Source organism: Microplitis mediator, chromosome 2 (genome assembly GCF_029852145.1).
Source record: "Microplitis mediator isolate UGA2020A chromosome 2, iyMicMedi2.1, whole genome shotgun sequence".
Taxonomy (NCBI): Eukaryota; Metazoa; Arthropoda; class Insecta; order Hymenoptera; family Braconidae; genus Microplitis; species Microplitis mediator.
In genome coordinates this window covers 17,588,330-17,602,631 of record NC_079970.1, presented here as the reverse complement: position 1 = coordinate 17,602,631, position 14,302 = coordinate 17,588,330, and the positions used below count along the sequence as shown (strand labels likewise).

Here is a 14,302-nt window from a genome sequence, read left to right as displayed (position 1 = left end):
AAATACTGACAGAAAAAATATAAATGATGCATCTGAAGAAACTTTCAAAATATTTTTGTGCACATTTTGAATTATTTATTTTAATGACAAGTGACTTGTTAATGAAAACACTAAGATTTTCATGTCTGCTCCTTCCAGCATCATTAAAATTATAGTAAATGTCAGAAATTGACCCTTCAAATTTCAAGTTTGGTTTAATATACTGATGTGAATCTGTTAGGATTTAGTATATTTAAATATTGATATTATTTAGTCTTAACTGTCGAATCTCTATCTTTTAGTTCCAACACAAAGATAACTTGCAGCTTGATTGCTTGATATTTTTTATACTTTTTTAGAAAAGTTTTTAGGATGATGGTATCGCTCCCCATGTATTTCTTTTATAATTCGTACACTTTTAACAAAAAATTTTTAAATTGCAGATGTTGATCCTAGGAGTCATAGGAATTTTTTTTTTTCCGTCTTAAAAAAGTCATTTCTATTAAAAAATAGTTTAGATGATGTGATGATGACTCATTTGACAATTATTTCTGATTGTTTTTTCAACATTTTAGTGCTTTATCGATAGGTCAAAAACCAGCCTCAAATCTGCTATCTTATAGATGTCACAAAGCCAAGCGTGTTACTCCCAAGTAGCTCAGAGAGAACTTTAAGATATCATAAAGATGTTTTTTAAAAAGACAAGACAAATTTTTCTTTTTGTCTCAAAGCCAAGTTTTTTATGTATCTGAAGAACGAAACGTTTTTCACGCAACGAAAATGAAAAATTTATGTAATTTGACTGCTGAAGGGGTAGTTAGGAGTGGCCTGTAATTTCCAGCTGACATATTAGCGCGTATGCGAGACATTTCAAAAATTTAGATCCAGTAGATTTTCTACTTTTCGTTTTGTTTTTTATTTTCGTTTCACGAAAAAAGTTCCGATCTTCAGGTACATAGTTTTTTGTACATAAATAAGACATACAGATATTGGTTTTGAGAATCATAGGAAATTTGTATTCGTTTTTCCGTCCTAAAAAAGTCATTTCAATTAAAACAATCGTTTAGATGACTTATTTGACCATTATTTGTAATTTACTTTTTATCGTCACTTGTGTCAAGTTTTTTAAGCAGATATATTTTCGGTGACATAAATTTCTGATCGCTTTGTCAACATTTTGCTGCCTTATCGATAAGTCAAAAAATAGCCTCAAAACTTATGAGTGTAATTACATATAAAAAAATTAAATAATTAAAATAATAAAATTTAAAAAAATGCATGTACTGAATTTTGAATTCTCTAAACATGCATTTTTTATTTTTATTTTATAAACATTTAAATTTATTATTTCAAAGTTTTAAAAATTGTCCGCTAATGTTACTATCATTCAAAACTTTTATTTTATAGATGCCACAAAGCCAAGTGCGCTACTTGGGCTTCTGATACAGTTGTCATTTCAAATAGTAATTTAAATTTTTTGGCGGTAAATTCAATCGGTAAAAAAATAACTTACTTACCAACAGAACTTGTAAAAAAAATCACTAGTGCAACAGAGACACAAAAAACAATATATATCTTCATCCTTTTCCAATAATCCAGGTTCCTAAACATGAACAACACGAGTATAGATTATAGACTACTAACCTTACTAAATACATACACACAAAATAGGTGTTAGGTGTGACTTTACACACACATGCGTACACAAATGCACGTATTGACATATATGTAGACTGTGAAGATAAAAGTGTTGGTATGTGCGCGCGTGTTTTCTGTCGCTGGCCAGCCGTATTCGTTCCGTCCGTCATGAGTCAGAGCACAGAGGAACCCATGGCCGAGTGGTACGTTTCGTAATTAATTTCCCTCTCGAACGTTTGGTTAAACGCGATGCGATCTATCGTTGATCGTAGTTGTCGCACAACAACCCGGGTCACGGTTGTACGTCAATACAAATAACAAATCATCAGTCAGAGAAGAGTATCACCGAGTTATCGTTTAATAAAAACCACGAGGATGCCACTTAAACTCGTCAGGTTTATCGTATATCGTCGTCCTCGCAATTCATTTATTCGTCGTCATGTTTAATACACAAACAACATATATATCTCTATTCAAATTTACTTAAAACTAATATTTGGTATTCGCTAATCGGTACTCAGTTATAAATTTCATTATTTCTCATATTTAATTCAATAGTATTTTATATATACACATATAGGTTGATATCAAGGAGTTGATTCGATAAATTTTTCACGGTAAAATCACTTTATTATTATATGTATTGAGTGTAACAAGAGTGAGACAGTTAGTGTGTTGTCTAACGTGAGTTTATCAAGTCTTCGCGTTTTAAGTTTTTAAAAAATTTAAGTTTCATTTTTTTTATCACTACACCTCTTGCAGACTGATGTTACTTCCCGGATATTCAAGGGTTTTATAAGGTACATAAGTTGTTTTTTTTTTTTTTTGTTTCATTACTTATTCATTCATTTAATTCTACATGTTTTATTTTCTTTTATTCTTTAATTAAATATTCAAGTTTGATTAAATGAATAAATGGTGAATTTTTATTATACTGAAGTTAGCCGACGTCTAATAATTTTTGAATTTTTAAAAAATGATAAATTATAAAAAAAAAAATATTTAAAAAAATTGCACCTGTAGTTTTTTCAATTTTCTACATGTGCGTATTTTTAGTTTGAACATAAAATTCAAAAATTGTTAATTGTCTGCTAATTTCAGGGTCAAGAATTTTTTTATTACTTGCTTTTAAATTAAATTTTTATTTTTTTAAAATAAGAGCCAATGTTTTGGCGTTAATTAATTTAAAATTAATTAAAATAAATATATATATTTACGGTATAGAAATGAAAGTCAAGTAATAAAAAAATAAATATTACAGAGTAAGATGATAATTTTAAGATTTAAACTGATATGAGATATGTTAATCCTAAAATAATTATTTGTTTAGTATTTCTGTGATAAATCTAAAAGAAGAACTCGAATAAATACATAAAAAAATAGCCCAAGTATAATAAATAGCAAGAAGTTAAAAAAGGTAAAATATTTACGAATAAAAGTAATAATAATAAATAAAAATGGATCCTGGACGCAATAGACCAAGTCGACCGCGGCTAAGGTCACATGGAAATCCCTCACGGGTTCTTGTCTTCGATCAAGTTGAGTCTGAGGATCATAAAAATAATCCAATGGAACCAGAGACTGCTCGGAGGTCACTGCCAGCGAAAGTTGAGAGCAAAGAGGCACCAGTTCGTGCTTGTAAGTATACATATATATATTATTCGGTATTATGCACACATGCTCTGTGCCTGTTGATTAAAACTATTTGTTGTATGTCATAACTCGATACCTTTTGCATAACTAATAAAATCAATTGATTGATATATACATATATTTTTTTTTATTTATATTTTCAGCTGGCAGCGAATTGTCTAACCTTGTGCGAATGCGTAATTCTGCTATCGGTAAATCTGCGCCATCACTGTCAGTTCACATGGTAAATAAATAATAAATATATTTATTGATTGATTGATTGATTAATTAATTTATAATTATCAATAAATATTTTAGCGTGAATTTAATATTCCAAGACGTGCGGCTAAAGCAGCTCATCGTAAATCCTTTATCGCAACAACTTCACCCACTCTACCTCGATGTCACTCTCCATTGTCTGGTACAATTATATATATAATCATTATTTACTTGAGTTCTATTATAATTTATGGCAATTACGCGTAATCATGTAACGTGAAGATAAATAGGTTAATTTAGATCATAAAACAATAAACAATAATATCAACAGTACCGACTTGTTGGCACTGTTTATTAAGGTGTAGTAATGTATTGTAATGAAGAGTGATGAAATTACGCAAACATTTTTTGGCACGCGATAGATTTTATCGCAAATCATATATATGTGATGTAAGAATCAAATAGACGATGAGGTTGCAATAGATTTTTAGCATGGATCGTCAATCGTCCTATTGTTGCTTAATTTATTTACTTAACATTTAAAATTTAAAAGTAGATTACTGAGACTTAGTATCAAGTTATAGTCTAATTGTTAAAGATTTAAATTATTAAAGATATTAATCAAGTCACAAGTGATCCGACAAATGAATTATTCAAATGCAAAAAAAAACAACTCATATTATAATTATAATTATTATAAATATTTAAATATTGTAGCTTTTGTTCCTATTGTGGGCAGTCCACTTGAAAGTCCACGCATGTCATCAAGTCCTCATTTTGCATTTGTTCCAATCAAAAGGTACTTAAATATAACGTTACTTTTTTAATCATATCAATAAATATTTTGTTAAGATTAGAGGTATTGTTAATTTTATTTTTTATAATAGAATTGGCGGCGGAGCAGGAACTGCTGATGGAAGACGTTGGTCTGTAGCAAGTCTACCTTCAAGTGGCTACGGAACAACTCCTGGTTCCAGCAACGTATCGGTGAATATAAATAATCCACTGACTCATTTCCTGTTGGCTTGGTTAAACAACTAAGTTAACTAATATATAATATTATTTTCAAAATAAGTAATATGTATGTATGTATATATGTTTTTTTTTTCTTTTTTGCTTTACTCAGTCACAATGTTCAAGTCAGGAACGTTTACACCAGTTGCCAAACATTCCAACAAAGGATGAATTACGTATGCTGTCTTGTCACTTCTCCAAGCCCGGGACTCCTTGTTCATCGCATCCAGGATTCCCGGGCTCAAGTATATCTAGCATTCCTGGTAGTATATCATTTAGTCTTGAAGAAGAGGGCAGAAGGTCACCATTACACCGTCCAAGATCTCGCAGCTTAAGGTATTAAATTTTATTATTTATTTTTTATCACAAATATTTAATTATTAAATTATCATTATTCATTTATTTTTTTTAATTCTTTGTAGTAGTCCAAGTCGATCGCCAGTTCTCGACAATGAAATCGTCATGATGAATACGCTTTACAAAGAACGTTTTCCAAAGGTATTGTGTTAAATACTATTTACCATAATAAAGTAAACCGTTATCATAAGTAAATTTGTGAAAAAAATATAATTAAACAAATATAAAGTATTACGAAAATATATAACCAATAAGTAATGTAAGCATCCAGATATTGGCAGTGAGCCAACATGCAAAGTCATCAAGACAAATGAGTTTGATTCATTCAAAAATAACGATAAACCTCATGTGGTTGTTACTCTTCTATAATTTCTTCGCCTTCTTCTTATTCTTTTTTTTTCCACAACTTCTACTATTATTGCGACTACTACGTCAATTCTTGTGTTTATTTTATTTTACGAGGTCATCTGTCTGACCCAAATACCGCGGGGATCCGTAAACCCGGAGGGCAACATACTTTTTTATGCTATCATGACATCCTATCTGTCTACTTTTCATTACTCTCAAAAACAACTTTGGATAAGTTATTACTCAACATGATTCATTATACCATTTTATTGTTGCAACCTTTTTTTTTAAATTAATATTTTATGTTAATAACAATAATATTAATAGTCATATCATAGCAAAAAATATTTATTATTATTATTTATGTACTGGGAAAGACGTATTGTGTTATCTACTATTATTTTATGTCTCAATTATCAAATCATAGTTCTGACAGTTAATGTTTTACCAATTGAGGTAAATGACTAGCAATTTTAATTTGAATTTTATTGTAAATTTGAATTGGTATGAATTTAATTATCTAATTGAGTTTTTACTAATTATTTATAGTATCTTATAAATTATTTTACTTTTGTCTTTCAGTACTCGATAAAGTCCTGAAAAGGACGAAACGTTGCACAATAATTTTTAATAAACATTAAATAATAACAACAATACTGTCCAATTACCTACGAGTTATTTACGGATATTAAAGAATGGACATGAACCAACACAATTTAAAATTATTATTAAAATGCTTTTTTTTTATTATCAGGCAACTCAACAGATGGAAGAACGTCTTACAAATTTCATAAATGAAAATAAAGAGATAGATGAGTATGAAATAGTATCACATGTGGCACAAGACTCATTACCAATTATAAGATTCGTTCATCATCAAATAATTGAAATGGCGCGCGACTGTTTACAAAAGTCACAAGAGAAACTTATAACTTCTCGTTATTTTTATGAAATGACTGAGAGCCTTGAGCACTTGTTGATGGAGGTTGATATTTATATTTTATTATTATTATATTCTTTTGTTTGGTTCTTAAAAAATTATTTAAAGAAATAGCTAGTGAAATAATATTATTTTAAATCCATTATGCAATTTATTTTAGACGAAGGATAAATCTTTAGAGGCAGCGACACATTTAACTGGGTTAATTAAGAAATTATTGTTGATAATTTCGCGGCCAGCACGGCTATTAGAATGCCTAGAATTCGATCCTGAAGAATTTTATCATTTATTAGAACAAGCTGAGGGTCAGGCAAAAATAAATAATGGCATCAAGGCGGACATTCCTCAATATATTATTAGTAAATTATCGTTGAATCGAGATCCTATATCTGGTGAGTTTGAGAAAAACAAAATTACATCAACTTATTTATTAAAAGTTCATTAACTTTTAAAGTTACTGTTATCTCAATATTATTTTATAAAATGAAAGTGAAAAGTATAAGTGCCGATGATAAAAATAAATTATTTATGATTATCTTAATGTTATTTTATTTTTAGATCTCCAAGAAGATATAAATAAACTTGAAGATTCGGCAAGTTTAAATAGCAGTAATTTAGATTTAGCGTCATCGAGTCCACACAAAGACGATGACAATAAATCACAACGTGTGCCATGTGAAAGTGACTACGAAGTTGTTAAATTAATAAGTAATGGTGCTTATGGTGCGGTATATTTAGTTAAAGAAAAAACAACACGCCAACGTTTTGCATTAAAGAAAATTAATAAAAATAATTTAATGCTACGTAATCAAATTGATCAAGTGTTTGCTGAACGTGATATTATGAGTTTTACAGATAATCCATTTGTTGTATCAATGTACTGTAGTTTTGAGACTAAAAAACACTTATGTTTAGTTATGGAATATGTTGAGGGTGGTGACTGTGCTAGTTTATTGAAAAATATTGGTCCTTTACCACCAGATATGGCACGTTTTTATTTTGCTGAGACAGTACTGGCTGTTGAATATTTACACAGTTACGGTATTGTTCATCGTGATTTAAAGCCTGACAATTTATTAATAACAGCATTGGGTCATATTAAATTAACTGATTTTGGTCTCAGTAAAATGGGTTTAATGTCATTGGCGACAAATTTATACGAGGGTTATATTGATCGTGATACTCGACAATTTTCAGACAAACAAGTGTTTGGTACACCCGAATATATTGCACCTGAAGTTATTCTACGTCAAGGATACGGTAAACCCGTCGACTGGTGGTCTATGGGAATAATTCTTTACGAATTTTTAATTGGTTGTGTTCCATTTTTTGGCGAAACTCCAGAAGAGCTATTTGCCCACACAGTAAATGATGATATTGAGTGGCCAGATGAAGAAGATTGGCCGGTACAGCCAGAAGCTAAAGATATTATAACAAATTTATTGCAACAAAATGCGCGTGATCGATTGGGTACAGGTGGTGCGCATGAAGTTAAAGAACATTTATATTTTTTTGGTGTCAATTGGAACACATTATTACGTCAGAAAGCTGAATTTGTTCCACAATTAACAAATGAAGAAGATACTAGTTATTTTGACACACGCATGGATCGTTACAGTCATGATTTTGGTGAGGATACTGATGACACTGATGATTCACCGCTATTCGGAAGTTTCTCTTCATACTCACCTCAATCACGTAAAATATCTCAGTCACGTCCGCCTGTTCTTGTAAACGATAATGAACTTGACTTTACCAAAAAACAACTTTTCCGCAATGAACTTGAACGCAGTGTGTCACAATTATCACCAAGTTCTTCCTATTCACCACCACTAAGATTTAATATTGATAAAGCTCCATTGTCCTCATTGACTATTGATAAAAGTCGTTTTTCTTTACCACCCACTGCCAAAAATACTCAAGATACTAGTAATGAATCAATTAATAAAAGTATGGATAGTACTATTTCATTGAATAGTAGTCTGGCATCAACTATCAGTAGTAATACTAGTAATAATAATATTAGTAGTAGTAGCGGTGAATCACGTAATACGATTATTAAAAAACCAATGACTGATACATTAAATACTACTAATACTACGAGTATTAATCTCAGTACACCAGAATCATCACAAACTGAATCGGATGACATAAGCCCACAAATACACAGAAGACGGCATATTCATGCACGTGATAAGCTGCCCAGGTTCAGTATTTCCATTGATGGTGATCATATGTGAGTCATTTTGCCTTAATCGGCAGATTTTTTTTTTATTTTTTAACTTTTATTTACTTATTATCATTATTACTATTATTTTATTATTATTATTATTATTTTTTCATCACAATTAAAATTTTTTTACGTTCATTAATTTAAAATTTTTATTTATTTATTATTCATTATTATTATTTAAATGTACTCGCACGTGATTATAAGTAATTACTTATATTACTTAAAACAATAATTATTTCAATTTGACTGTTTTGTTATCTCAGGATTGATTTAGCAGCAGCTAATAAAGAAATAGCGGAAGATAAACATAATTCAAGTACAGATTCATTTGAATCATTAAACATAACACCACTTCCGTTGGCAACGAAACAAAAATCACGTTCTGTTATTAAATCAGCATCAACTAGTGGACTTTCTCTCGTCATACCTACAAATGATTTCTCATGTACGTATATATTAATTAATTAAATATTGAAAATTGTATCAAAGATTTTTATCATCAATTAAGTATTTTTTTTTTAACGTCTAATTAAAAGGAAATAATGTATGAATAAAATCATAGATTAATATAAAAAGATTATTTATAATTAATAGACGATCCATCAGTTTCTCAGTCGATAGAATCTCCTGGTGGTTCATCAACAGCTTCATCTCGAGATACATCACCATGTCGTGAATTAAGTCCACTAGTTACGAGTTTAAAACCACCGATAATTATCCGTCGTGGTCCAAATGGTTTTGGTTTTACTGTTCATACTATTAGAGTTTATTATGGGGATAGTGATTTTTATACAATGCATCATTTAGTTATGGTAAATTTTATCAATCTATAAATATTAATATTAAATAAATAAATATATAATAATTATAATTATAAATATTAAAAAAAAGGCTGTAGATCAATCAAGTCCTGCATTTGAAGCTGGTTTAAGACCAGGCGATTTGATAACACATATCAATGGTGAACCAGTACAAGGTCTATATCATACCCAAGTGTTACAATTGATGCTCAGCGGTGGTGATCATGTAACACTTCGTAGCACACCCTTGGAGAATACAAGTATTAAGACTGGCGGCCGGAAACGTGAACTTGCACAAAGTAAAATGGCACGTAGGACATTGCACCGACAACGTAAACAAAAACGTGATCATTCAGATAAGAAAAGGAAGACGTCACTCTTCCGAAGAATAAGTTCGAAACGTGCGAGTGTTGAAATGCAGCAGGTATTTAATAAATAATTTAAAAAAAAATAATCATATTGAATAAATTAAAAACATACAATAAAAATATAATACTTTATTTATTATAATTATGATAATGATAATTTTTACGCACGTCCGCGACAACACTTGCTCTGTTCACATGTTTGCATGTTATTCCAATTTTTTTATTTTCTTTATTCATTTTTTTTTTTTTTTATTTCGTTTATCAAAAATTTTTTAATTTTACTTGTTACAATTAAATCGTAATTAAAAATAAAAATAAAAGAAGTGCAGGTCATGGTTACGTGTGTAAGAAAGGTAAATAGAGAAGCAGCATCAGCGCTAAGCAACACTTTGTATTTTTATTATTTTCAGCCATTAACTATCAGTTGCCCATTGTCGGCACCTATTCTACCAAGCGACAGCAAACCTCCACTTATGGTATGATTTAATTATTTTTTTATTTTATCATTTATCCGCAATATATTATTTTAATAATTTTATTATTCAGTACGCGATGCTTTTTGATTATTTATTTAAAACACTAGCACGCTTTAAACTAAAATCGTTTTATAATTATTTATTATATTTAATGCAGTCGGTGATTTATTGAGGGAATAAATTAATGGAAAACAATAAACTACAAATAATAACAACAATAATACTAATTATAAATAGTTTTTATCATTAATTTATTTAAAATGTATAGATGGCCGCAGGAATATGTTCTCCGTCCATGGTAACACCGAGTCGTTCATTTCAATCGTTCACTCGGTCATTACCACCACAACAAGAGTCCTCGGCATATTTTGCTGGGTTACCTAAGTCTGTATGTACTCCGTCCCCACCGACGACAAACCGTCCCAGTGTTGATTCATATCATTCAACTGGTGGTAATTCAAGCCCATGTTCAAGTCCAAATTCATCATCATCACCTGGTTCAAGTACTTCTGTGGGTCCTGGTATAAGTACAATAGCCAATCAATCGCCACATTATCAACGACCGAGTACACTTCATGGTTTAAAACATAAATTACATTCGGCTGCTAAAAATATACATTCACCTAATCGTAGAAAGTCCGTTGGTCACATTCCATTATCACCATTGGCAAGGACACCAAGTCCTTCGCCAATTCCTGCTAGTCCTACACGAAGTCCAAGCCCATTGGCTTTTCCTACTGGACATCAACCTGGTAGCTCTAATACTACACAATCATACAGTCCAGGTAATTAAATTACTTGTATATATTTTTTTAATATTTATAAGTATTACTAGGGGTATGCGAATCGGGTTCGAATCTAATATAACTATTTGATTCGAATTTCGAATCGAATAATTCGAGTTTCCGACTACTTCGAAACTTTTCGAATAATTCGACTCTTTTCGAATTATTCAAATCTTTTCGAATTATTCGTTACTTTTCGAATTACTCGTCAGTTCCAGAACTATCCGAAAGTTTTTAAATTATTTGTAATTTTTCAAATTATTCAATCCGAATTAACAAAATTCTGATCAGAGTCAGCTTTCAAATATTCAATTTTTATTTAATGGAGAGATTAGTTTTTAAGAGAGGTCTGAGCTTTTTTCTCTATCACCCTCAAGTCGACGAACAGTACTATCCTTGTTGCACTTGCGCAGTAAATGGAAACTTTGTCCACGTTTCTCTCTTGAACAAATGAAAATTTTTTAAAAATGAAAACGTAGATTTCCAAGTAGCACAGAGACAACTTTAAGATGTCTTTTAAAAGGATAAGACAATTTTTTTTTTTGTTTCAAAGTCACCTTTTTTGTTATAAATATGACATGCAAATGTTGTTTCCGGAGACAGAGAAACTTTGTGTTGTTTTTCCTGCCTTGTGTCAATTAAACAGTCATTTTGATGACTTATTTTACCAGTATTTGTAATTTACTTTTTGACGTCACTTGTGTCAAATTTTTTAACAGGGGTTATCAGATATTTTCGGCTGAGTTTTTTTCGGAAATAAAATCTCCAAGTACAAAATACAGACCGCACATTGATGCACTACTGTCTAATCTACCGAAGTGCGCTTAAATTGTTTGACAATATTCGTTTGTTTAAGAGAAAAACTCGGCCAAAGTTTCCATTTATTGTACAAGCGCAACAAAAATAGTACCGTTCGTGGACTTGAGTGTAATAGAGAGAGAAGTACGAACCCCTGTTAAGTAGATATTTTTTCGGTGACATAAATTTCCGATCATTTTGTTAACATGTTGGTGCCTCGTCGATATGTCAAAAAATAGCTTCAATACTTTTATCTTATAGATTTCGCAAAGGCAAGTATGCTATTTGGGCTGCTAAATTATAAAGTAATGCATCGAGCCTTGTTCTCAATTTTGCATTTAAAGGTTTTGTTTGAGAGAGAAGCTTGGATAAAAATTACTATAGACCCTCGTTAAAGTATTCAAAAATCATTTTTTGGTAGATTCGTATCTGAGCTCTATTTATCTTTGACAAAAATTTGAATTATTCAAAAAAATATTACAATTTTAAGTCATTAAAGAGAAATGTTTGGAATTATTCGTGAATTTTCAGATAATTCGAAAACTTACAAATAATTCGACAAATTCCAATTATTGAAAAGTTTAAATTATTCGATTCGATACGAATAATTCGTAAGTTCGAACTTCCCTAATTCGCACACCCCTAATTATTATTATTATTTCGGATAATAGGAACTTCTTTATCTACTCCAGCGAGTTCAAAAAAAAGTTACGGCCGTCCAAAGTCAGCAGAACCAGGTTCACCATTACTACGTCGTGCATTAAGTCCCGATAGACTGCATCCACGTTCTGCTGAAAATAAAACATCTATTTCTCCATTGGCTAATAGTGTTGTACGTGTTACACCTAGAGTAACAATTGCTCAGACTTCTTACCCAGAATCCAGTGATGATAATAGTGATACATCTAAAGATTCAAATGATAAAAATGATATTAAAAAATCTGCTGATAAGTCTAATGAGTATTCAAAAATATCACACACAATACCAATGTCTATAAATATTCCTGGTGTTGGATTGTCTAACTCGTGTGGTGGTACACAATTACCCCGAATTGCCGAAGAAAAAGACTCACCAACAGGATCTAAGAGCGATGATTACTGTAAAGATACAAGTAGCGATTCAATTACGTCGTCTAGTGGGGAAAAAATTGTTACTGGACTTGATAAAAATGATGAAAGTAAAATAAGTTCTAATTCAGAAAGTAGTGCATCATCGGATTCTGTTAAAACTGTCATACCTTGTGTCAGTGAAAGCAATAAATCATCATTGTCATCAATGTCATCACTGTCATCATCAACTTCATCAATATCAACAACTTCTTCTACATCGGTATCTACTACATCAGCTTCTTCGTCGGCAGCAAATCAATCAACTGAATCTCGTAATAAAAATTTTAATCCAACAACTTCTGCTACTGCTGCTTGCAATGATTTCGATGCAACAACCCCTAAAATAATTGAATGTAAAATTTTTAATAAAAGTAAAATGGAAACAAGCCCAGAGACACGTAAAATTTTAAAGAGATACAAAGTTGATAGCATGGATTCATCAGCTTCGAGTAAAAATGAAAATAATACAGACGTCGAAGATAAAAAAAATAAGTAAATGTTTTTTTTTATCATTTTCATCACTTTATTATTTATTTTATATCTAACAATTAATACAGGAATTGTATTACGTACTTGAAAGCATATTAAAATAGTGAAACTGGTGCTTTCTTGACAAAAAAATTTTTTTAAAAATTATCTTGAATAATTAACGTCTTTCTGATTGTAAATAATTAAAATGACAACTGATTTGTAAATATAAATATAAAAAAAAAAAAAGGAATGAAATGTTATTTGCTCGGCTTACGTCAAATATTTAAATTAATACATCACAATGCATTCCTTTTTCATTATGTAAATTAGATAACTAACAAAAATAAAAAATACACAAAGGGAAAGTTAAATAAAATAAAATTTAATTACTGGAAGATAAGTTCATAAAAATTATGTATAATCGACTGAAGCATCATCATTCGCAGTATTTAATCGATCTCATTTTCATTGACATTGAACACTTTTTTTTTCTTTTCATTTCAGTAGACTAGCACGTAAAAATAAAATTAAACAAACATTTAAAGGGATCTCTGTAGTAATTTAGAGCTAAAAATCTTTGACGAGATCCTTTTTTTTTTCAAGACTTGAACACAAAGTCGTTAACTTTTTTTTTAAACATAATATTTATTTTGACTTAATTACTATCAAGCTGCCATTTAATCGCCGATACTATTGAATTTACAACAAAAAAATATATAATAATTATGGAATTGACTTTCCTTAAGATTTAAACGCGAAAGAAAAAAAAAATTCTTAATATGCACGTGCTACTTTTTTTTTTACAAATTTTTGGTCACTTATGTTGACATTCAAATAAATGTTAGCAAAAAAAAAACAATTAATAATTATATAATAGATTGATAATAACTATCGTATTGATGTTAAAGAAAAAAAATGAATACAATCGAATAAAATATATAGATAAGTATTGCTCACTATCAAAGCTTATAAAACTTATATAAAAATTATCAATAAAAAAGTATGTCACCTATTTACGAACAAATAATTTATTGGTAAAAACATCGAAATTATATATTTAAACAACAACTAATTATTGTGACATGTAATGTCTTTTGTAAAACAATTTTATTGATAATTTTTTTCAAGCAATTG

General features: G+C 29.9%; 1 protein-coding gene across 9 annotated transcripts; it reads left to right on the top strand.

Moving 5' to 3' along the window:
• The first annotated feature begins 1,719 nt into the window (after positions 1–1,719).
• Positions 1,720–14,229, top strand: LOC130664146 (microtubule-associated serine/threonine-protein kinase 3). Of its 9 annotated transcripts, XM_057463934.1 has the most exons (19): positions 1,722–2,130; positions 2,198–2,301; positions 2,380–2,417; positions 2,948–3,255; positions 3,414–3,493; positions 3,568–3,670; positions 4,186–4,267; positions 4,356–4,455; positions 4,595–4,818; positions 4,905–4,980; positions 5,942–6,172; positions 6,288–6,519; positions 6,686–8,363; positions 8,624–8,805; positions 8,955–9,172; positions 9,252–9,584; positions 9,939–10,004; positions 10,273–10,789; positions 12,259–14,226. In XM_057463934.1, the coding sequence occupies exons 4-19, from the start codon at positions 3,075–3,077 to the stop codon at positions 13,191–13,193; spliced, it is 5,238 nt and encodes a 1,745-aa protein (XP_057319917.1). In that variant the 5' UTR covers positions 1,722–2,130; positions 2,198–2,301; positions 2,380–2,417; positions 2,948–3,074; the 3' UTR covers positions 13,194–14,226. The 9 variants fall into 9 exon arrangements, with proteins under 9 accessions (XP_057319923.1, XP_057319922.1, XP_057319920.1 ...); XM_057463933.1 differs by having other exon boundaries at positions 1,722–2,234; XM_057463941.1 differs by having other exon boundaries at positions 1,722–2,417; positions 2,948–3,034; positions 3,095–3,255.
• The last annotated feature ends 73 nt before the right edge of the window (positions 14,230–14,302 follow it).

Coding starts and splice junctions, on each gene's coding strand:
- LOC130664146 (XM_057463934.1), top strand. CDS start 3,075: ATGGATCCTGGACGCAATAGACCAAGTCGACCGCGGCTAAGGTCACAT. Junction 6,173..6,287: donor TTGAGCACTTGTTGATGGAG/GTTGATATTTAT, acceptor AATTTATTTTAG/ACGAAGGATAAATCTTTAGA. Junction 8,364..8,623: donor TCCATTGATGGTGATCATAT/GTGAGTCATTTT, acceptor TTGTTATCTCAG/GATTGATTTAGCAGCAGCTA.